The sequence below is a fragment of the Glandiceps talaboti genome, chromosome 6 (genome assembly GCF_964340395.1).
Source record: "Glandiceps talaboti chromosome 6, keGlaTala1.1, whole genome shotgun sequence".
NCBI lineage: Eukaryota > Metazoa > Hemichordata > Enteropneusta > Spengelidae > Glandiceps > Glandiceps talaboti.
Window position 1 is genome coordinate 25,074,101 of NC_135554.1, and position 24,857 is coordinate 25,098,957.

The 24,857-nt window shown below is 35.7% G+C and overlaps 1 protein-coding gene across 1 annotated transcript; it reads left to right on the forward strand.

Moving 5' to 3' along the window:
- Positions 1 to 326: 326 nt before the first annotated feature.
- On the forward strand, positions 327 to 17,229 carry LOC144436258 (ATP-binding cassette sub-family D member 3-like). Its single transcript, XM_078125003.1, has 19 exons — positions 327 to 442; positions 2,641 to 2,727; positions 3,236 to 3,287; positions 4,282 to 4,440; positions 5,455 to 5,481; positions 6,284 to 6,354; positions 6,913 to 7,036; positions 7,814 to 7,923; positions 8,867 to 9,096; positions 9,584 to 9,681; positions 10,657 to 10,748; positions 11,642 to 11,742; positions 12,625 to 12,700; positions 14,084 to 14,225; positions 14,660 to 14,725; positions 15,112 to 15,225; positions 15,830 to 15,925; positions 16,417 to 16,578; positions 16,951 to 17,229. Exons 1-19 carry the CDS (start codon positions 330 to 332, stop codon positions 17,026 to 17,028), a joined length of 1,998 nt encoding a protein of 665 aa, XP_077981129.1. The 5' UTR covers positions 327 to 329; the 3' UTR covers positions 17,029 to 17,229.
- The last annotated feature ends 7,628 nt before the right edge of the window (positions 17,230 to 24,857 follow it).

A 24,857-nucleotide genomic window follows, 5' to 3' on the forward strand; every position in this document is an offset into this window, starting at 1 on the left:
AGATTTCGCTTTTGTCTTTTTCTGAAACAATGCTTAGGTCACACCGGGGTGGAGGTGGGGGTTCAGAGTCACGAAAGTTGTTTGAATTTATTTTCTTGCATCTTCATTATCGTCCCTGTCGTTGTAGACAACAATGTAAGCATGAAACATCCCACCTATCTGGTTACACCGCGATCTGTGGTTCAGGGAACATATGATATACCGTATACGAACCAACTCTTGACTGAAAACACGCCCTCTAGTGTCTGTGCTTCATCTAGGGCTTTGTTATGACCTTTGACTCATACAGCTAGGTGATCATTCGATTACATTACCTACCATCGTCAATCATGGCAGTCTTCAGCAAGCTAACGTCAAAAAATTCGGCAATTGCCGTGGTCGGTTTGATCGCTCTGTATTACCTCAACCAGGCAAGGAAGGGGAAACAAAAACAGAAGAGAGGGTAAGTGTTTAGATACTCCGACGACGTCGCTCTTGAGTGTTATGTCAGCGATCGTGATATCGTCGGATGATCGGATTCGAACACCGGTATTTGAAGCCGGTCATGTCATGCCGAGATATAGATAACACCCGGGTAATGACTGTGCAATCGAAGCGGTTCAAAGTTCTTAACGGCACAGTCAACATTAATTTTTAATATTTAATTGAAAAATAAAATGAATCGATATTACTCAGGGTTGTTTTTGAACATGACTTGAACATGAACATGCATGAGGTGATATCAATATTACGTAAATAGAGGCGTCAGACGGGTCGGGTACGGGTGAGCTCATTATAATACAGTACCGGTGAAAATACGATAGTGTGTCGTTACAGTCGGAAATCAACTGATCAACACTGCTAGTTCTCCGGGGCTAGTCGACAGCCACAACGTGGTGATCATGAACTTGGTCTCGACGTCTCTGTGAGGAGTCGCATTCTGCAAAAGGTGTGAGGTCAGGGTGACAGAGAAAGTGTGTTGACCCTGTAGACCTGACACGGTGTGGCTCGAGCGCCACTCTAATACATGTGTGTAGAACACTGTTACCGGGTAGTTCAAAGTACGTTTACCAAAGTCTAATACAAAATGTAGGATACTTTATAAAATTAATTATATATATATATATATATATATATATATAAACTCATTCTATATTACACATCTTTAAAAATTGAAACAAAAGTTAATCCATGACAAAGAGCTCAAAACATTTTCAGCAAATTAATTATATAAAATTATAATGAGCATCAATTGGTCTTTCTTTGTATAAAGGATTAATTGTTTTTAACATTTATAATTAGATAGATGGATATAATGGACTTTCTGTTTTTTTTTATGCTTTTGAAGTTCATTCATGTGTGCAAATACAACACCCCCCCCCCCACATGAGGTTCTGTATTATTACATTTGTTTATCCAAAACAGTAAATTTCTGTAAAAGTCATATTGTGCGATCATGCGATTTTGTGTGCAAGGAACAATCAAATATTTCATTGCTCTACATTATGCATATGATGACTACATTTGACATCTATGGTGTACCTCTTTTCATCCATGAACATCACCAAATGTAGGGCGCCCTCACGGTATCCAGTCAAAACGTCCCCGGGTCAAAACGTCCCCGGTTTCCATATGTCAAAACGTCCCCGGGTCAAAACGTCCCCAGGTCAAAACGTCCCCGTCTTTCCATTTTCCTCGACCCAAACTATTTGTGTGTGAGTGTGTGTGTGTGTGTGTGTTACATTATATCCTTATTTCTTACTATTTCTTACATCACAATACAGTAATGTGACTGCGTACCCACCTCAGGTGCCCAAAATATGTTTATGCGGCTCCCATGGATCGGCTAACACAAGTGCTAATTAGCAACACAAATGAAGAGGGCGGTAAGGTTTAAAGTCACGCGTGGCGATGCTTCAAATACTTGAATGTTGCGATTGATCAATGTATTTAGCACATCATGCAAATATAGTTAATCGTGATGAACGAAAGTAGTATGCACTGGCGAGTCGGTGAAAAAGTAAATTGCAACTTTCACGGTAATTATTGACACTTTTAGGGAAGGAACGGAAACTGTTACACAGTCAAGTCTCTTGGTTAAATTTTGGTCATACCCGAGGACGTTTTGACCCGGGGACGTTTTGGTCATACCCGGGGACGTTTTGACCCGGGGACGTTTTGACCCGGGGACGTTATGACTGGTAAGCGCCCTCACACATCAGTCAACCCCTTTCACAGAGGACACCTGTTAAGTGTGGAATGACACGACATATCTTACAATCTACACCAAATGCTGCTCTTCTCCAGTCTTGTCACTAATTATGAAAAAATTGCATATAACAAAGAAAGATTTGTTATGTTGATATTTCTATTGTCTTCAAGAAGCCCTACAATTCAATCCATTACTCTGTAAGGAGTCGTTGTTACCCTGATTGTGATTTTCAATACTTTTTTCAATACAATACTTAATTTTACCCTGTACCCCTAGGCTACTGTGCAACTTTTCTGAACCCCTAGCTTTGTATAAATCTTACATGTACCCGTCGAATAGTGTAAACTCTAATCACAGATACAACCATCATATCGATATTTAGCACATTTAATTTATTACGTATTTAGTATGTCTTACTAATTTTTTTCTCGTCAATAATTTGTCTGTAGTGCCAGTGCTGCAACTCTTCCCCTTATAATCACAGACAAGGATGGTAAGAAGTCAGAGAAGGCTGCCCTTGATGGGGTTTTCATCAGGTGAGTACTTTTAAATAAAAAAGTTGGGTATATTTCATCTTTTAAATAAAAACAGTTTTATATAATGACTAGAAATTTATTCTTCATTGAAAGTATATGTTTGTAAACAAAATTTTGGCATATGTGACTGCTACTTTGTAAAAATGATACATTGTAATATGAATGGTTAATATTATGATGAAGGCAGGTGCAGGCAGGTGATATTCATGAATTTACAAATAGACTTAAACTTTGTACTGCACCTAGACCTAGTGCTAAGTAATATGCTACAATGATGTTCACACTTGGAATTTACACCTCAGCTATGTTTCCATAGGTAGTGGTATGTGTGGGTAGTGCATTCATATGATTCACAATGTTATCAAACTAAAAAAAAAAACACTAAAAAGTTGCACCAAAAACAATAGGATATTTCAAAATACTAAATGGAAATCTTCCACCTAATGCTGGTCTATCTCTTGCTACGGCCTCTTTTTTCATTGTTGTCTTTTTTTATTGTGTTTGATAGTCGTATGATGAGGATATTACGAGTTCTTGTCCCAGGTTGGTTCACACCAGAGGTATGTTTTTTTCTCTCAGATATTTATAATTGACTTGACGCAAGATGTTGAGACTGAGTCAACAAATATATCACAAATATTGTTATATTTATTCACCCGACAACTTAGCCAATGGACTTTAATACATGTCTAATAATCTTTACAGACCGGATATGAATTTGCGGCCCAAAGCTGTACAATGTTGCGGCCCAAAGCTGTACAATGTTGAGGCCCAAAGCTGTACAATGTTGCGGCCCAAAGCTGTACAATGTTGCGGCCCAAAGCTGTACAATGTTGCGGCCCAAAGCTGTACAATGTTGCAGCCCAAAGCTGTACAATGTTGCAGCCCAAAGCTGTACAATGTTGCGGCCCAAAGCTGTACAATGTTGCGGCCCAAAGCTGTACAATGTTGCGGCCCAAAGCTGTACAATGTTGCGGCCCAAAGCTGTACAATGTTGCGGCCCAAAGCTGTACAATGTTGCGGCCCAAAGCTGTATAATGTTGCGGCCCAAAGCTGTACAATGTTATGAGCCAGTAAACCATACTTCAGAGGTCCACAAAACCCATATCTGACCTGATCTGTAAATGTTTTATCATATATCACATGGAACATTGAAATACATTATAAAACAATATTTTGCTTATATGACCTTATTTGGGCAAAGTGTGCTTGGGCGTAATATTGCAAATTATTGCATGAATGTGAGGGTACTGTCCCCAGTGGAATTAAAATCGAAGTGATACATATTTGACACTGGGTGTATAGTTAATATCATTTTTAGAAATAATTAATTCTTCTTATTTTTCAGCAATTAGGTTAACTATTTATTTTTGTCAGCATTCCCACGAAAATCATGGGACAGTATTTTGGCAACAATACCAGTTTTATCATAACTCCCACTTTTCTTGTAACAGGTTGTCAAACCTTGAAAAAAAACCCAGATTTTATTACCGGTACTGGTTTTCATTGATTTCTGATACTTTTGTATTCTCCTATATATGTATTTATTTTCAGACTGGTTATATCATTTTAATAGCGCTTATGTTGATAACACGTACGTATTGTGATGTTTGGATGATTTCCAATGGTACAGCCATCGAAAGTGCCATTATTGGCAGAGATGTTAATTTATTTAAACACCATCTTTTTAAATTTATCTATGCAATGCCAATGGTAAGTGCCTTTTACTACTTATTATAAGCAAAGATTTGTCATCAAAATTGACTTTAAAAAAATACATTCATATTTTTAGTGGTATCATTGTCTATTCATTTGATCATTTGATCATTTTTATTATAATAAGCACACACACACACACACACATGCATATATATGTACACACACACATACATATATACATATATATGTACGCACACACACACACACACACACACACACACACACACACACATACATATATACATATATATATGTATACACACATACATATTATTTATGTAAGTGTCTCACTGGTAAGAACAGTGCTCGTTGCAATATTAGTTATAGTAGAGCATTATAGACTAAGTCCAGAGAATAAGGATGTTGTAACTCATTACTCGGAGTTTCACATTTCCTCTACGATAATCATTCGCCTGATGATCGCTGAGGAAGCGTGAAACTCCGAGTAACAACTTATAACATCCTTATTCTTTGGATTTAGTCTATATACATATATATCGGTATGTATACACACTCGCACACACACATATATACGTCTACACACACACACACACACACACACACACACACACACACACACACACACACACACACACACACACACACAGACATACATCAATCACGTGAAAATAATAATAATAATAATAATGATAATAATAATGTTTGTTTTTATATAACACTTTCCCATTCTGTGCTCAAAGCGCTTTACAAAAAAAAGATCTTGAGTATGTATGGTTGGATTGAACCTTTTGCAAATGAGTGTGTATGTGTGTGTCATCCAAATAATATGGGAAGTTGAAATATCGCCAGTCAATATACCTATAAATAAGATCTCAAGAAAAAAACGACAACTCGTAGTTTTGTTGAATTTTGTATCATTATTAGTATTCATAACAAAGCAGTTTACTAAGCATTGACAAGCTTTCTCTAAATTTCTTCATTCTTAGTATACATATTTATGTGAATAAGTTTTAAAAAATGATATTGTATTTTATGTTTATTTCACAGATCTCTGTTGTAAATAACTTGCTAAAGGTAAGAAGAAAGGACCAGGTACAGGGAGGGGGGGGGGTACAGGGGGTACAGGGGGAGGGAGTAATGAAAAGGGGTTAAATATCTATTCTATAATATTCATGTAAGGTGTCTCACTGGAGAGAATAGTATATATATATATAATAAACTCAGTATATGTAAAATGGTAAACAGTACTCAATACATATGTATGTAGAGCTGTGTAAATAACACAGTATCAAGTAAGATACACAAGAACTGTTACACAGTATTTCACACTGTTGCAATCATCAGAAGACTAATGGTATAGTTCTAGTCATCTGATGATTTTAACAGCGTGAAACACTGTAATGGCTCCTGTGTATCTTATACATTAAAAAGCTGAATGTGAAAATTGGTCAAATTTAATATACTTGATAACTTTACAAGGGTTCATTAATTAATGTACTCATATCAGTCCTTTGGGCTTTAGTTCACAGTTTACTTGTTCAGACATGTTTCAATTTATTTCGTTTCATTTTTGTCATAAATGGGGACAGATTCATTTTTAGTTTGTTTGAAAAAGGATTAGCATGGTGGAAACTTAATGTCCCCCCCCCCCCATTTTTTTCTTTGTAATAAGTGAGTGATGATAATGATTGTACTAAAGCTATAGAACATGATATCCTATTAGTTGACAATGTATCTCTTACTAATGAATATTTCATTTGTACGTTTACTATTCAATACATAAGCTAATAGAATTATGGATTTTATTAATTTTTACAAATCCCCAGCTGGTTGTATATCTTTTATCAAAATTATTATTTTGTTTATTTTGTCACAGTATGGATTGAATATGTTAAAATTGAAATTCCGTACACGCCTGACAAATCATTTCTATGAGAAGTACTTAAGGTAAGTGATAGCACAGATGTTGGATTGAGAGAGAGATCTCTTCGATTAATGTCTATGGCGATGGGAGCAGATTTTGCATTTGTAATCCTTACATAATCTGATAGTACAGAGGTATGGCTGCTTTTATCTTAGTTGCATTTCTATATATTTAGGTGACCAAGAAGAGTGATTTTTACTGATTTTGCATCATATGTACATCCTCTCAAAATGCAGAGTTTTAAAAATTGGCAAATCTGGTTCAGGAGAGAGGGTTGTTTTACACTGGGGGATATTATGGGATATTATGGGAAATGAACCAAATAAAAAAATGGCATGACCAATGTGACCTAGTTTGAATATGAATGCGAGTATAAATGTGAACATAAGAGATGGGAATGAAGTTGGATAATGAATATCATCAAGTCATCACCACAAAGGGAGACGTGGTATTAGAAATTCAACTCTGCGCCAGTGCATCTTGATGTATATTTTACTTAGTAGCTTTACTCTCTTTTTTTTTTGTCCAAATAATGATGAGGCAATTGTTCCCCTCTAACCCTCCTTCATCTACTATTTCAGAGGTAATACATACTACAAGATGAGTAATTTAGATAATAGGATATCTAATGCTGATCAGCTGTTAACTCAGGATAGCGAGAAATTCTGTAATAGTGTGGTTGATCTCTACTCCAATCTTAGTAAAGTAAGTTTGTCTTTTGTTTCTCTACTCCAATCTTAGTAAGACACGTTTGTCTTTGGATGTCATGCGCCATTCCTAATCAGATAAGTTTTGTGTTTGAGTTCACTGACTATATGGAAACTCACACTTGACCATATTCTTCTACCCATGTAAAAACTTAATGCAGAGGCAGTTTTCAGAATGGACCATAAGGAAGCCTGAAAACACAGACTTGAAAATGTAAAACAGTAGTCTAATGATTTTTAGAAATAGAATAATTACAGACATTTGTGAGTTTGCTCAAAATGATACATACTATCTCAACCATGACTGAATTAGTGTTCATCCTTGTCAGTTCCCTATTTTCTTACAAGATGTTCACTACTTGTCAATGTGTGATCTTTCATTTTGAATGAATTTGGCAAGAACAACAAGATTGATTTTAGATAACTACTGACTGAAAACATAAGTACCAAACATGAGATATTGAATCAAGAATATTTAATTAATGTATTATGTTACACATGCTCTGCATGACTGATGTTGCTATGACAACCATTGTGTTTTTGCTAAGGTTGTAGAACCCTGGTAACAGAAAAGGAGATGGCAGTGTTTCTACATAGAGTCTATGGTAATTTTGTTTGGGAAACCAGGTAAAATAACATGGGAGCCCTGGTAGATTTGACCTACTTACCACCCTCAGCAAAAACACTGTTATAAGCTGTTGACCATGATTTTATCATGTTTTAATAAGAAAACTGAAGATGTTAATTTTGGATTATATTTATTGTTACATTGTAGCCTTTACTTGACATTGTTATTTACATACGAGAGTTGACAAACGCTATTGGTGTGCAAGGTCCAGCTACTATGATGGGATACCTAGCAGTCTCTGGTCTTATTCTGACAAGGTTGGTGTCAATCTATTTTTAGCTTTTTGTGCAGGTTATGTTAATTATGAAGTAAATTAGTGCCAATTCTTGACATTTATCATGTTGTATCTCTGTGTAAGCACAAGTGAACATCACTAGTACTGCTATGGTAATGTGATATATGGTAGGTGTGATTAATTTGTGTTCAAAAATTGATGCCATGTGTTAAATCACAGGTGTGTGCATGTGTGTGCATGTGCATGTGTGTGCATGTGGATGTGTGTGTGTCTGCGTGTGTGCATGTGTTTGTGTATGTGTGTGTGTCTGTGTGTGTGTACATGCATGTGTGAGTGTTCATGCATGTGTGTGTGCATGCGTGCGTGTGCATGTGGGTGCATGTGAGTACATATTTGTGTGCAATTACAGTTTGTTTATTTCAAAAGTCATTGTAGAAGACACATTAAACATCCTTTGGCCATATCAAGTTTCTAAAACATGGCTAATTTTATAATGCCAGCAATACAGGTCATTTATAGTCTATAACTAAGACACACATGTACTATAGTATTGTATTTTAATAAGCTCTATACTCAACCAATGACATGTATTACTATGACATAGAATGACTAATTTATAAATCCTATGTTCTTGTAATACAACCAGGAGTTCTACTTCCTTTCAAGTAATGGTTCGCCTGTTCGGGTCAACAGGCTTTGCCAAACTGTTGATCTATTTACAGGCTTTGCCACTAAGTGGTGTATAAGTGATGAAGTGATCATTGAGATGATGTAATTAATATCCCCCCTCCCCCCCTGGCTCTGTTCATGGTGTTTACCCCTTGTCTTCCGATGTGTCTTTTTATTTTTTTGTTTGAATGCTTTCAACTTGGCTTGCATGAAGTATTTTTTGTACTGCATTTGGTGGAAATATAAGTATCGGAAACAAAAAATGAATAATCCAATTTCATTTCATTTGTTAACAGACTACGTAGACCTATTGGTAAAATGACGGTAGCAGAACAAAAATATGAGGGAGAATTCAGATATGTCAATTCCCGTCTGATTACGAACAGTGAAGAAATCGCATTTTATCAAGGTGGGGAAAGGGAGAAGAGAACGATACGACAGTCGTTTGCCAAGTTGATCAACCATCTGAACGACTTTGTACAATTTCGATTCAACATGGGTTTTGTAGACAACATAGTAGCAAAATGTAAGTATGTACTAGGATGTGGTCATGCATGTACATTTCTTACTTAGCACTTTTGCACAATGTCATCCAACACTGCAGTTCCTTACATCTCACTTGAACCTGGGGTCTTTCTGCTAGCTGCATTCTATCAATGCCATGAGGAAAATGCAATCCTTCTTGCCACTAAAACCAAAGGAGTAAACCCATCATACAAAATCATGTCCTACCAGGTACCCATTCATACAGCTGTGTAAACCACATTACAATCACATTCTACCAGGTACCCATTTACACAGCTGGGTAAACTTTCACATAACAATCACATCCTACCAATTACCCATCTGTACAGCTGTGTTACCGAGGCAATAATTTGCTTCAGAGGTCTCCAGAAACAGCCTTTCCCCCATCAATTGTCTATTTTGGATGTCCTGTCAATATCTTAAATAAACCTTTACAATTGTACTTTTGTGATGCTGTCATTGACATCATGTTTATTTCTTATTTACAGACGTAGCAACTGTAGTTGGATATCTTGTTGTCAGTCGTCCTTTTCTCAATCTTGGTGACCCAAGGCATCTTAACAGTGGACACAATGAACTTCTAGAGGTATGTTTAGTTATTTTTTTTAAACGTGATTCATAACAAAATTGAGAACTGTGGAATTAGTCTTTGTATGATCATAATACATTAAAATAGTCATAAATATATAAAAATATATAATATAGTTATTTACAAAGGTTATAACACACAATCAATTCAAAAGTTTTTTAGCATTGAGCTTTCTTGGTCGATGATCCTCATCAGAATGACAAATTCCATAGTTACAGCTGACCACTTGGCGGCAGTATGATGAACATTTTCAGTCATAGTTGTAAACAGTTATAAATTGGATTCATGTTTCGCAGCAAACTTGAGAACTGAGAAAGTGTAGGAAAATTGTAGAGGTGTAATCCTATACATAATACTTTCATTAAAGGGGCAACTCAGTGAGGGGACATTAAAGGGGTAACTTAGCGAGGGGACATTTTATAAATATGATAAGTACTTGGCTGGTAAAACTACATTCATGATACATGCGACTATTGCGTGGCGATAAGTGCACTAGGAGATGTCTATTACTTGTAAGGCTGTTATGTTATAACTATTTATTTCCTTCACGACTGAAAGCTGATGGAAGTAGTCACTACATTACAACATTGGCTGTAATATGATATCTAATAGTGCCCAAACATAGCCAGGCAATAAGTGTTTTATAACACATCACATTCTCTTGCAATTATTTGACTATCGCTCTGTCACGTTGAGAATATCAGCTTTATCTGTGTTGTGTCATATGGGTTATTTAGGTATTGATGACTCAGACAGACCCACACACAGATAGTCAGACATCCAATATTGCATAAGGTTCCCATTCTGTTGCCAAAAGAGATACAAAAGACACACATTTTTTAAGTCAACCATAATTTGTCCAATGTTATCTATACTAATATCTATGGTATAATGATGCCATTTATCATATAGATAATTGCCAATTGACATTGACAGTGATCCAGTCTATAACTATACATATTTGCTCTACAGGATTATTACAAATCAGGTCGTATGTTGGTGAGAATGGCACAAGCTATTGGAAGAATTGTACTTGCTGGTAGAGAAATGACAAGACTTGCCGGGTACGTCTTTAAATATCATTTTTTTGTCAAGGACAAGATAAATGGCAACATTTCATGGTATTTCGGCAGAAAGTTCATGGGACAGATTTTAGTCATAGTCATGAAAGTTTTAATAATGATAATAATGTTAGTTTTTGTGTAGCGCTTTCTCACTCTGTGCTCAAAGCGCTTTACATTTATTACCCCTGGCTCGGATCTATATTGGCACAACAGCCCCTTATCCTTCCCAAAGTCCCTGGGGAGCATACAATATATTGCAGCCTTTATAAGTGCATAGGATTAAAGCATTCACATCACAACCTCTATCCTACCAGGTCCCTAATTATACAGCTGGGTGGACTGAGGCACAGTTGTGGTTCAATCTTGCCCAAGGACTTTAGCCACTCAGAAACAAATGGCAGCGATGGGGTTCAAACCTGCAACCTGCAGATTCCAAGCTGGCTACTCTAACCATTTGCCCATCATGACTCCATTTAGATCAAGATGCTACAATTTTTATGAAAATTTATAAAAAGTATAAGATAATAATAATATAACTTTATTGTCATAAATTGCATGAAAAATAGCTTTTTATGTCCACTCATAAAAAGAGAGAGAGAGGTGAATAAAATTGAAAACTAAGGATTGGAATAAAAATGCCAATTGAATAAAACATGGAAAGAAAATGCAAGTAAAATGTAAAAGCGAGAGATAAAATTAATGTAACACATCAAATGATTTGAAATACACATGACATGAGAAATATACAAATGCAGAAATAAATAAACAGTAGATGAATAATGCTAAAGGGTCTACATATAGTCCAAAACTCTTGATCACACTGTCATGTTTCTAGTGATGTGAAATTAGTGAAAACTGTTTTCATGACAATGATTGTTTTTTTTTCATGACAGTTTTACATCCAGAGTGACAGAACTGATCACTGTACTTGATGATTTGAATAGAGGACATTATGAACGTACCATGGTAACCACATCTAACATGGGAAACAGAGGTATATTCTTTACCATAGAGACAATTATGGTTATGAGTTTTGTGGTTTGAACTTGAACTTGAAAAGTATCAATCTGTGATTAGTGTGAATAATTGGGTACAAGAAATGACGTGATTTGGATGAAAGTTACGTTGTCACTAGATTCCAAAAAAAGTAACTTTATCTCTACTAACTGTTAAGTGAATTTTTAACCAACCAAAAATTGGTATAAAAATAGCAAATAATTCATTTAAGCTACTGTGGCTTTAAGAAACTGGTTAGTTAAAGGAGAATACCACTCCAGGAAATAAAGGTATATTCATAAAATTTGGTTTCAGAAAACTCATTTCATGTATATCACATAATTTTTACTTGGTTGCCAAAGGGCTTACATCCTTCATATAATAGTCATGTATATTCAATGTGCGCCCAATGAATAATCATGTCTGCTGAGACCCACAATGCAATGGTGTTCTACTGAAAGAACAACAGAAGTCAAAAAGAGCAACCAGTCAAAATATATATTTGTGAAATCATGAAATTACTCGCCAGAACCCAAAGTGTATGAAAATATCTTTATTTTCTGGACTGGTGTTCCCCTTTAATGAAGAAACTTAGTTTCCTCGCCATACATTGTACGTTTTGTGTTGGTCATCTCACATATAATAATGTGTAGGTTGGAGTTTAGTTGTTGGTACTGATGAGACTGCAAGAGAACAGAAAGTATAAATTTATCACATATATTTGAGAGACCTATGTCTGAAAGTTGTGTGGTCAAACAAATTCATAACATGACTTACAGACAATTAGATGTAACATTAATGTGAAAGGTCACTTCTGAGAGCTTCCAAAAGTAGACAACAAACTTTGTTTTCCTGTCAACTGATATTTGAATTGTTTCAGATTCAGATAGTGAAGATGACAGACAGCCATTGGTTCCTGGCAGTGGTCAAGTTATATTTAAGGACAGACTCATCAAGTAAGTAACACATATGGATCACATAATAGGACACTTGCAAACCTGCCATGTTGAATGTTGCATCATGGGAAATGGGATAATAAATGCTAATCAATTAGTATTGTAAACAATATTGTTACATTGTTTGTAACCACAGATAATCAATTCATAGTCACCCTGACCTTTATGGGAGGTTTATTTTATTGGTAGCTCCAGATTAGGTATTACGATAACCAAAGATAATCCCACAGTCCATTGTATCTGAGCATGCTCAGTCTGGATTGCAAGTGCCCTATTGGCTTTTACTGTGTTAGATAATCAGCAACTTTAAAGGGGAACAAACTTAGTTTATACATTTTTGGGTGAGATTTATGCTGTGTATTTAAAAGTCACTCGTAGTATTCTACTTGCAGAAGCAAACATAGCTATCACTTGCAAATGACTGAAACCCGGTATTATGATATATTAAACATAAAAGATCCGATGATGCAATTTTTTGATACCTATCAAAAACTGTCGAGGACTTCATACTAGGCAGTCAACTATTCTCGCAATGCCAGATGACAATTGGAATATCATAGAATACATGCATCAACATTAATATTATACTAGAATAGTTTAAACAATTTTTATGTTAGTATTTACAGTTGAGTGAAAGTTTTCTAAACTTAGCTTGTGCCACTTTAAAATCAACACATGTGAAATGCAACAATATCATGTCGTTTAATTACTACATAGGAAAGTATCTTGTTATAACTTTTAGTGCATGAGGAGTGGACTTTGTCAGATTGATAGCTTGACAAAATTGAGATTACTTCATATTTTAAATCGGTGCTGTATATTGGTTTCTTAGTACGATTGTTTCATAATATGCCATAGTCTGGCTTAACCACCTTCAAAAGCTGCTTCTGAACAGCACTCCTAGTGGCCAAAGTAAATAATCTTTTGTTTTTCAGTAACCAGGATATGATGCAATTCACACTAATGTATTCTTCTATGACCCAAAAGGTACTCCTGAACAGCACTCCTAGTGGCTAAAGTAAATAATCTTTTGTCTTTCAGTAACCAGGATATGATGCATTTCACACTAATGTATTCTTCTATGACTCAAAAGGTACTCCTGAACAGCACTCCTAGTGGCCAAAGTAAATAATCTTTTGTTTTTCAGTAACCAGGATATGATGCATTCCACACTAATGTATTCTTCTATGACCCAAAAGGTACTCCTGACCAGCACTCCTAGTGGCCAAACTAAATAATCTTTTGTTTTTCAGTAACCAGAATATTGTGTACTTCACACTAATGTATTCAAACTGTCTTTCCAATAACCAGAATATGGCATATCAAGCTGAACCCCAGGCCTTCTTGATACTAATGATTTTACCTGTCATTTACACATTTTAGATTTGAACATGTCCCTCTGGTGACACCAAATGGAGATGTGTTGATCAAAGACATGAACTTTGAAGTGGAGTCTGGTAAGAATGTCCTGGTTTGTGGACCCAATGGATGCGGGAAGAGTTCTCTGTTCAGGATACTAGGAGAGGTGAGTAATTTTGCTGGCTACCATTTTTTTTTGTATTATACCTTGCACAAGCCAAGTTGATCAAAGATATGGAATATATACTCTGGTCGTTCTACGTCACAACAACACACGTCTATGTGACAACATTGCATGTCTACATCACTGGTTCTGCTGTGTTTGAAATATGTCAAAACATTCAAAATTACCTTTACTTTCCCCAATTTTTCTTTGATACTACTAGTGCTTATATAATCATGTTATTCTCCAATCTTTTTCTTCATTCAGCCAGAAAATACTTGTGACCTAAGTGTTGTCACTATGATCGACAGATATCTGTCTGTCTGTCTGTCTGTCTGTCTGTCTGTGTCTCTGTGTGTTTATTGAAGTGTTACGTAGTATTATTTTTTTCATGCATGTGTACTAATTTTTACATTTTGTTCATTTTCAATTAACAGCTGTGGCCATTATTTGGTGGCAAAATGACCAAACCAGAAAAAGCCAAACTGTTCTACATACCACAGGTAATGTGATTGCATCAGTGTGTTTAAAAGTCAAGTCAGACTTATTTCTGCCTTTAGTACACTTATATTGATTACTGCTGTCAACTTAAATATGATTTTGGGTGATAAAATAGGACTTAAATTAGGTAACTTACTCAGCTTTAAAACGTTGTTAAGAAGCTCAACTGCACGTGATCTGGAGAATATGGTGGAATATTTGGTGTTATTTAAGGCTATCACTTTTGAAAACATTCGTCTTTGGAAGTTTATTGTGCCCCTAATACTTTTTATTGAATATTTTCACATTTATAGTTTTTTATATTTATATTTGTAAGGAACTCAAAGTGGTGTTTATATTAGCTAATATGCTATCAAGTGTTTATCAATAATTTGTCTTGTGTTTTTAGAGACCCTACATGACATTAGGAACATTCCGCGATCAAGTCATCTATCCAGATACCAAGGATGACATGACCAGGAAGGGAATCAGTGATGCCAATCTGCAGGAATACCTGGAAAAAGTAAGAATTCTCATAATCTATCATCAGATTCTACTGAGATGGGAAAAACAAGATATACCGAAATATTAAGTTGTGTCATGTGTTAGTACATGTAGGTAATCATGATCATAAGATATTACTACTCAAGAGTCAGAAAGTTAATTGAGAATAATCCCATATGCCTTGAGGACAGATCTCCAAATTTTGCCAAATAGAAGCTCCCTTCTTGACCTTTTGAAGTAATAATAAACAAATTGGGATCCACCATCTTCTTTTCAAGCAAGTTGACAATCTTTTAATTTCCCATGGTAGATGGTGGCCATATTGGATTTGGTGGCCATATTGGATTCTAAAATGGTTTAATTTTGATAACATTTTGACCTCGATTTCAAGCACAAGTTTGTGAAAATTATTTTCTTTATTAAAACGTTGGGGAAATCTTTTATAAAGAAATGAATTTTCAGAAACCTGTTATACCAGGTGTTTGAATTGTTTAAAAAGGATAAAAATAAGGGGATGGGTTTATAAATGAGTTGAGTTGGGGTTATACACAATGAGTACGGCAATGTCCAACAAAATGGATGATTGTGTTATCTGTCACTGACTGAACTCTTTTGATTGACAGGTTCAATTAACATATTTACTAGAGAGAGAAGGAGGCTGGGACATTGTCCAAGATTGGATGGATGTACTCAGTGGAGGAGAGAAACAACGGATAGCTGTAAGTAGCTTGATTACAGTATTATGATAGTTCTATAAAAAAAAGCAAATGCAACATTCACTCGTAATAAATTTAGTACTTAAAAGTGTTTTATTTGTGATATTGCTGAATGAGACTTTGCTGGTCAGCCCTATTATTTCAGCCCTATTATTTGATGTTTGCAGGCCTGTGTCTATACATCCGTTTTATGCTCTTGTATAGAGAATTATAGTTAATTGTATGTGTATGTGATAGTATACAGGATTACTCCTTCTCATAACAATCACATCCTACCAGATACCTATTTATACAACTAGGTAAACCTTCACATAGCAATCACAGCCTACCAGGTACCCATTTTTAAAGCTGGGCAGTCCTTCACATAATAACAATCACATCCTAGGATGTACCCATTACAATAGGACACACCTGAGCCACCTGTATGCTTTAGTTGTTGTCTCAGGGCACAAGCTGATTAGTAACATGTATTTTGTGTTTTGTTGATATTTCAGATGGCCCGTGTGTTTTATCACAAACCCCAGTTTGCTATTCTGGATGAGTGTACAAGTGCTGTTAGTGTGGATGTTGAAGGTTTCATGTACAACTATTGCAAAGAACAAGGCATTACACTTTTTACTGTATCACATAGACGGTCACTATGGAAACACCATGAGGTAAGTCTTCCGTTTATTGTTATTTCACTACTGGGCCTCAGTGACTCCAGAATAGACTATGGACTGACTTGGAAAGCCTTGTATCTTCAGCGTAGTGATGGTGAATATCCAACATAGCCATGTCATGTCGTCTCAGCTCTACCCTAAACATAGGAATCATTTGTACAATTGTGGTGCATGTCTTTGTGTCCATGTCTCACGTAAAGAAAATTGCAGGGAACAATTCCCAACACGAGAGAGAATATGAATCAATCAATCAAATTTCCGTTGTGCCGATCTCCAGGGCAATGTTGTACTCAGTAGCGCTGAATGTCCTAAAGCATCGCTTAGGCTTTGGTTAATATTTATGTATATTTGTTTATATTTTCACAGTACTACCTACATATGGATGGACGTGGTGATTACGAATATAAAGAAATCACAGATGATACTATCGAGTTTGGATCATAAATAATCATGCAACACCTCCATTGAAAAACCTAGTGGACACTTGTTCATGAGCCAATTAAAAGAGCAAAGTTGATTTACTTATAAATAATATGACCATTCAGAAGTATGTTTCTAAAAATTAGATGAATTGTTACATAAGAATTTACTGAACTAATGCATATGATGTACCATAAAAATAGGAGGGACACAATTTAAGCAATATGTAATGAACTTTCTGTACAGGTGTTGTGAAGAGGGCCTTGTCCAAATAAAAATCCATCCCCTCTACAAACTAGATTTTATGTAACCATTTTGTACAATGCAATATCTATGTAGAATAGTTGCTTGGTTAGACAGACAGCTAGACACATAGACAGATACACAGACAAGCAGACAGACAGACAGTCAGCCAGGCAGATACATAGGGAGATACACATACAAGCAGGCAGACAGACAGACAGCTAGACACACAGACAGATACACAGACAAGCAAACAGCCAGCTAGACAGACAGACAGACACATACATACATAGACAGATACACAGGCAAGCAGATAGACAGCCAGCTAGACAGACAGACAGACAGACAGACAGACATAGACAGATACACAGGCAAGCAGATAGACAGCCAGCTAGAAAGACAGACAGACACATACATAGACAGATACACAGGCAAGCAGATAGACAGCCAGCTAGATAGACAGACAGACAGACAGACACAGACATAGACAGATACACAGGCAAACAGATAGACAGCCAGCTAGACAGACAGACAGACACATACATAGACAGATACACAGGCAAGCAGATAGACAGCCAGCTAGACAGACAGACAGACACATACATAGACAGATACACAGACAAGCAGACAGACAGCAAGCCAGCCAGCCAGACAGACAGACAGACAGACAGACAGACAGACAGACAGACAGACAGGTGCTCTAACATGAGCCGCTACTTCGTTTTACACTGATTGTGTGTAGCCAAGGATGGGCTCCAATTAGCACAAGTACACACATTTGGTCTTACAAAAGACATAATCAAGTGATAATATTTACATATACTGATGCTTTGTGCATTCATTTTAAAGTTTTGATATAAAACTTGAAGCTTGGATGTGCTGAACGTTACTCTGATATTTTGAACTGATTGTTTAATTTTCTATAACCACATTTCTAGAATGCTAGAATGGAAGAAGTTCTTGAATCTGAAACATTTCTAGATATCTAGAAGTACATTTTGAGATAGTACTGAAAGAATTCTACCGTTAAAGTCATAAAATCTGAAACAAAACATTGTCTTGTTCAACAAAAATCTTACCAAAGTACTCCATTTTGTCATCTGGCTCAACAAAAATCTTACTAACAGTACGTCTGGTTCAACAAAAATCTTTTAAGTTACCAACAGAGATATTTGTCCAGGAAGACGATAAAATGTAGCAATGTTAATAAGATTTTTGTTCAGAGTAGGATTAAACTTAGGTGTGAAAACAGTGTGTGACTGAATTATAGAAAAAGTTAGTCCAGCACAAGGAAATGATTCTATTTAATTCTTACAACTCCACTGATAAGATTATACTAATGTGAGAGCTTAGGATTGAGATTTGGGCCTTTAATTTTTTTAGCATGTATTGTGTGTTTTTACCGGACTGAAGTTGGAATAAGGCCACGGTTGCAGAATGTCACTTTATTACTACGGAAATCAAGCTTTAGGTAAACCTATACTAAGATAGACACAAACTAAAACTATATTATATTGTGGCAACATTTCCATATAAGCTATCAATGGACATTGAGGTAATTACACTCACAGAAGGTTGGCATCTCTAATAGCAAGTTTTCCTCATGTGACTGCACAATAAACCTCATTCAGTGTTGACACTGTCTTGAATTCAGGGTGGGTATATCTACATAACTGAGGCAATGCCTTCACTCTCTTTTGTGTAATGTAGTAAATGCGACAAAATAGTTTTAGCTTGTGTCTAGCTTACTTTGTCGATAGTTTGATTTCCATAGTAGTACAAAAATAATAATTGTCTGTGATAAAGTGAAAACTAAGAAACAAACCCTACATCATTATGGTCATCAGTTTTTTATTTGTTTTTATCAGTTATATATATTTTACTGTAAGATATTTGTGACGTTGTGTGGATCTGCTGTAATTTTATAGCTGTTGAATTATTTCTCACTATAGTGTCTCCTTTTCAAAAAATAAAAATATTTTAGTTTCCAAAATTTGCATCCTCCTTAAATTGACAACTGCGGACATACAGGTTTTTGAAATTCAAATATTGACATATATATTTTGTGATTTTCTGTGTTCACACTAATGGTGAGATTGATGTATTTTTTTTTTAAATTGTTGATGTCAATATAGTTGTGTGTTCCTGGTGTGCATAATGAGAAGAAATCCTTAAAAAAAAAGAAAGATCAAAATTGAATATTAGTAATAATTATCATTTCAACAAAAGATATGTTCTTTGAATAATTGTGTTTTGAATGTAACAATGGACACTGTTCAACCTATTTTTATTCCTAGTTTCTTTTATTTTAGGGATATTAATCCCAAAATAATTGATGTATACATTAAAGTGGCATGAGTTAAATTTATAAACTTTTTTCTTGGAATAAAAAATACTTGCATAAAACCTTGAATAAACTATCCTGGTATGACAGTACTCTTAAAGCTACCCTAGCAGTAAGTGGACTGTATTATTTTTTTCGATCAGACAACCAACATGACCTTGAAATTGTGATTACACATTGGTGCTGATTTTTGGGTGCTGACTCATTGATTGTTTGATTTATTGTTACAGTATGTATCTTGTACAGCACAACTACGTTTATCTACGGGTGATTCACTACTGTTCAAGGTGTACAACCATCACTAGTGTATAGCCATTCTATTTAACAAAACTGTTCAGAAAACATTCCAGTCACCAATCACAGCTGGAGTAACTTTAATGTCAATGCATGTCCTCCAAGGAATGCATTTGAGCTCGAGCTCGAGCACGGCAAGCAGCACGTCACGCATCGAGGCGTCAGCTGTCGCGAGCGAACTAAGCGTCAATTTTGCATGCACCATGATCATGTTCCATTAAACCATTACAGACAAAATCTATCCATATAGTTTCTTTCCTTTATTCTTTTTTTGGAGTCTTCCATATTTATATAAACTTTTTCTGCGATTATTAAAAATGTTTCATTTTTTAAAAGACCGGAAAGTGTACAAATTTACTACAAATACATACCCAAAATAACAACTATGTGTAGACATGTATAATGAGTTTATTAAAATAAACTACAAATAAAGAAGTAAGTATGCAAATGTGACTCATAGCTAACTTGGGCCTTTAATTATTACATAATACATGGATATCATTATCATTTTTGGGTTTCACCAGAATTGTTGCCTCATGCCCCTGGTCCGACCCTTCCTTTTTTAGCAATTGAGCAAATTGAGCAAATGTCGAGCTCGTGCATATGGAATTTTCAAAATCTTTTATGGACGGTTGCAAAGATTCGAATCATTCGAGCTCGCGATCGCGAGCGCGCGACAAGACATAATTTATATGACCGTTGGGGGCGCTACACAATCGGTACACTCCACACACGTTAGACTAGACATGCATTACGCATGTTACGTCCCAGTCCGCCGTATTCTATTTGTATTTCAGCGCGTTTCAAGTTACTGTATGTATTTTTCTGTGTATTTTAATTAGATATTAATTATTGATTCAAGATATTAAATGAAGTAATTATAAACTTGACGGAACTTTTTGATATTGTCTTTATTCATGTTATTCAATTGTTGATAGACACCAGAATTGTTGCCTCATGCCCTTGGTCTGGGCGTCTGATAAGACGGTGTTTGGTTTGAGAGAGACGTATGGGCATTCTTTGTTTTCATTTTAGTGGCGAAGTAGGTCCGGTCCATCATTAAAAAGCCTGAAAATGGAATATTTCGTACTCATTGTTTAATGAATTCAGACAAGTAAGCTCTCAATATTTCACAATGTCTAAATCAAAATAATGGGAAATACCCTGGTTTGGGGAAGGTAAATATTATGACAGAACCCATGACATGTAAGTGCAACTGTGGTGTACGTACTCGGGGTACATTTGTATTTGCATTAAGTGCTTGAAGTGGTTTCTACGCCCTTACTTTGACGAGCATAGCGAGTGAGAGTGTAACAGAAAATACTACAAGCCCGGGTGCAAATGCCCCTGAGTACCCACACTGGAATTCAGTGGTATGGGGTTTTGTTAATTATTATGTTCACCTAAACGACAAATTGCCATAAAACTCATACAGCGCTAAATTACGCGATTTCGTGTGTAACGAAAAATTACTTCCTCATTTGCATATCATTTGCATGCAGGTATGCATATTGTTTTCGGTATTGCACTGTGAAAATACGAACGTTTGATATGACAATGTGTGCATTGAGGGAATAATGTGCAATCACTGTTTTTTGTAATTGACATCGTGGAGTTTTCATCTTTTAAACACCAAGTGAATGCGAAGCTGTTTATAAAAAAATTCAATTTGTGTCATATCAAATGAAAGTAAGCGTATCGTCATGAGTGAAATTACAGTATTAACCACTATACAATACATTTTGTACGTGTTGGTCAAACGTGTTGAACAGTGTTTCTCTTTGTTGGAAAATGTATGAAGAGTTCGTGTCATTTAAATCAAGATTTGAATGTTGTTTTGTTTTGTTTTGTTTTGGGGAAGCTTTTGTACAGTTAGCATTCTGAATTTTATTTGTAGACATGTACGTCTGATAGGACAGTGTGTCTGTACATTGAGGGGGTGGGGAAATATATGCTTTGTAAATTGAAGGTGTGGAAATTCATCACTAGCAAGTTAAGTGAGTGCGATTTCAACCAAAAAGATTGAACGTTATTATTAGTTTTTCCACTTTAATAATAAGGACTGATTTAATTATGATGTAATGATGTAGAGTGCATTTTTCGCTATTCAAGGGTAGTAACGGGATTAGTAAGATAGATAAAAAGATGAATAAAATAGAATGACCATGTTAAGTCCACAATACATCACTAAACTGAACTTTTAAGCACTTTCACTTGATGCTCTTTAAACTGTTGGCGTTGACGTAAAATACAGTGTCCCTTTTTGAAAAATGAACACCTTCCTTCAAAAATGTGTAAATAATACATGTAAAAGATGTTCCATACAACTTTTAGCTCTTTGACAACTAAATACATCAATGAACGAGCGTGATGGAAAGTCCATGGGCTTTAACGTTGTCAACTTGACATCACCAATATTTGCACATACCTAACCATACAGCTTCGGACAACCCTCCTAAACGTAACTTCATTTTCTTCACTCCTCTTCCTCGTTGTTGTGGTCTCAACCTAAATTACATTACTTTACTTTTAAACTTGCTATATATTATTGGTGATAAGAGAATGCTCTTCTCTCAACTTTCCCATGATAATTGTAGAATGTGAACCTCATTTTATTTTCTTCGTAATTTTTAAATTGTCATTTTTCATCGTAAGTTTAGAAATTGTAATTTCTTCTTATTAGTTTAATTTAACACATTGCTTTCTGTAAATTGTACTGGATGACCCCCCCCCCCCCTCCTTGCCCACCCTTTTCTATTGGAGAGTCAATGGCCAGGCGCCTTCTCAACACTGATTCGCAGAACACACAAAAAGCGACATGGCCATCGCAACTGGGGACCACAGCAACTTACAAGACCGATCACAATGTGTGCCAGGCTAACACCAATGTTCTAGTAGTAGAAGACGGATCGAAAAGTCGAATTGTTTCACTGTTCCAACGTAACTATATTCCAAGTGATATGACCCCTCCACCTTGTCAGATACTCACCTATTCCTCATCGTAAGCAAAGTGTAAAAATACGAGACATTTGTCCCTCAACTGTCCAATGTACCCAGTTTTTCTTCTTTGGAACATGGAGGTATAAGAGGAGACAGCGTTTACGTTAGATACTAAACTAACAATATCTGGTTAACTGTATGAATGCAATTCCCTCCAGATGTCGATTCAACTCTGTTTTCCCCAATGCTTGTTTATGTTTACGTGCTGAATTATTATCCTTCTTGCAATTGGACTGTCTATTTACCTTTCCATCACGGAAAACAGTTAAAACCGCACCTATAATATGAAATGTCAGTTGAAAGATGCGTTCACATTTCGTATCTTCTCTACCCCCAAACCACGCTCACTCCTATTGTTTGGATGCAGTATAAATCATATAAACTGAACTCATTAGCTGGAGTTGACATTGTAAAAAATCTACTAGTATAGTCTCATTGGTATTTTTCTTTTGAACGAAATGGTTGGTACACTCGGAAAGTATAGTATTGCAGGACTGTCCTTGGATGTTGGCGTGCCATTTGAAAAAAAAAAACTATTGGTAACTTCTCTAGTTAAATAAGATGTAACACGATGTCTTCGTTCCTTATATCTTAAATCTGATACATTAATTGAAAAAATATAATATTGTTACGTTTCATTGCAAAGACACCGCACTTGTTAATTAGTGGTCAATATTATCTGCAGCTTGAATTGTGTAATAAGGCTGAAACTTGGTTTAAAAAAAAAATATGGAATATATACTCTGGTTATTCTACGTCACGACAACTCGAGTCTATGTCACTGGTTCTGCTGGGTTCGAAATATGAGTCAAAACATTCGAAATTGCCATTAATTTTCCCGATTTTTCTTTGATATACCTGTTACTGGTATAATTATGTTATTCTCGAAATAATTTTTTTTCATTCAGCCAGAAAATACTCGTGACCTAACGACTTGTACGTAATGACAGAGACCCCTTTCCTTGGCTGAACGAAAACAAAATATTGTTGAATATTCAAACGTCATATTATTACCCATTCAGTGATTGTCACTTACGTTTTCTAGTATTCTTCTTTGGCTTCGTACCGTAAAATGCAAATCCATTAGTTCCCTTATCGTGTTATGTGTACAATTACAGACGTTAGTTTACCCGACGTATATGATTCAGTACACCTTAGGGTGTGCAATATTGTGAGTAATAAGTCATCGCATTTAACACAGCATTGTATCTAAACACAGTCTAGCTTTAAAGTGTGTGGTATATCTTCCGATCGGGATAAACATGTATCTATCTTATTTAGTTTGTGTTTTCATTGTCATATTTAATTCTAACTAATTTTCTTTTTTGACATTTACTTATTTACCTCTACAGTGAAGTATATAAATAGTTTGCAGGACTATCTCAACCAAATCCCATTTTTGAAGTAATGGCAAAATTAGTAGTCTTTACAAAAAAAATAGTAAAGTCTTTCATGAACACAAATCATGAAAATCACATGAAAAATGTGAACAAAACAAAACTTACCTCAGATGCAATATGTTATCATCAACTCAATCCAGAAGGAATTGGCCAATTGCAAGACTGCAGAACAGGTTGGCTAATCGTTATTCGACAATCCCAATCACGTGATCACTGTCTACCAATCAGTTGCTGTTATTCACTTAATCTTTAAGCTATTACCTTCCGACCAATGGCATGCAACCATATATACATGCCTTGTCTAAAATTACTTTCTAAGTCTAATTTATTTGTCCCAGTAGCGGGGACAATAATCTGCAACTGAGTTGTTTTGCAAATCCCTTTATTAATCACATTGTCTAACAGCTGGTTTTCTGTGCAGTACCTCTTTCCAACTTGTGGTGACAATATTCCCATACTACAGCCCCACACGTGTTTGTGTGTAATTCGTTAGTTGATTTTCAGTATTATTTCAAGTGAAGTAGGGCAATAATACCGTATCACTTCACTGTATTAAAGTTGTTAAACTGTTA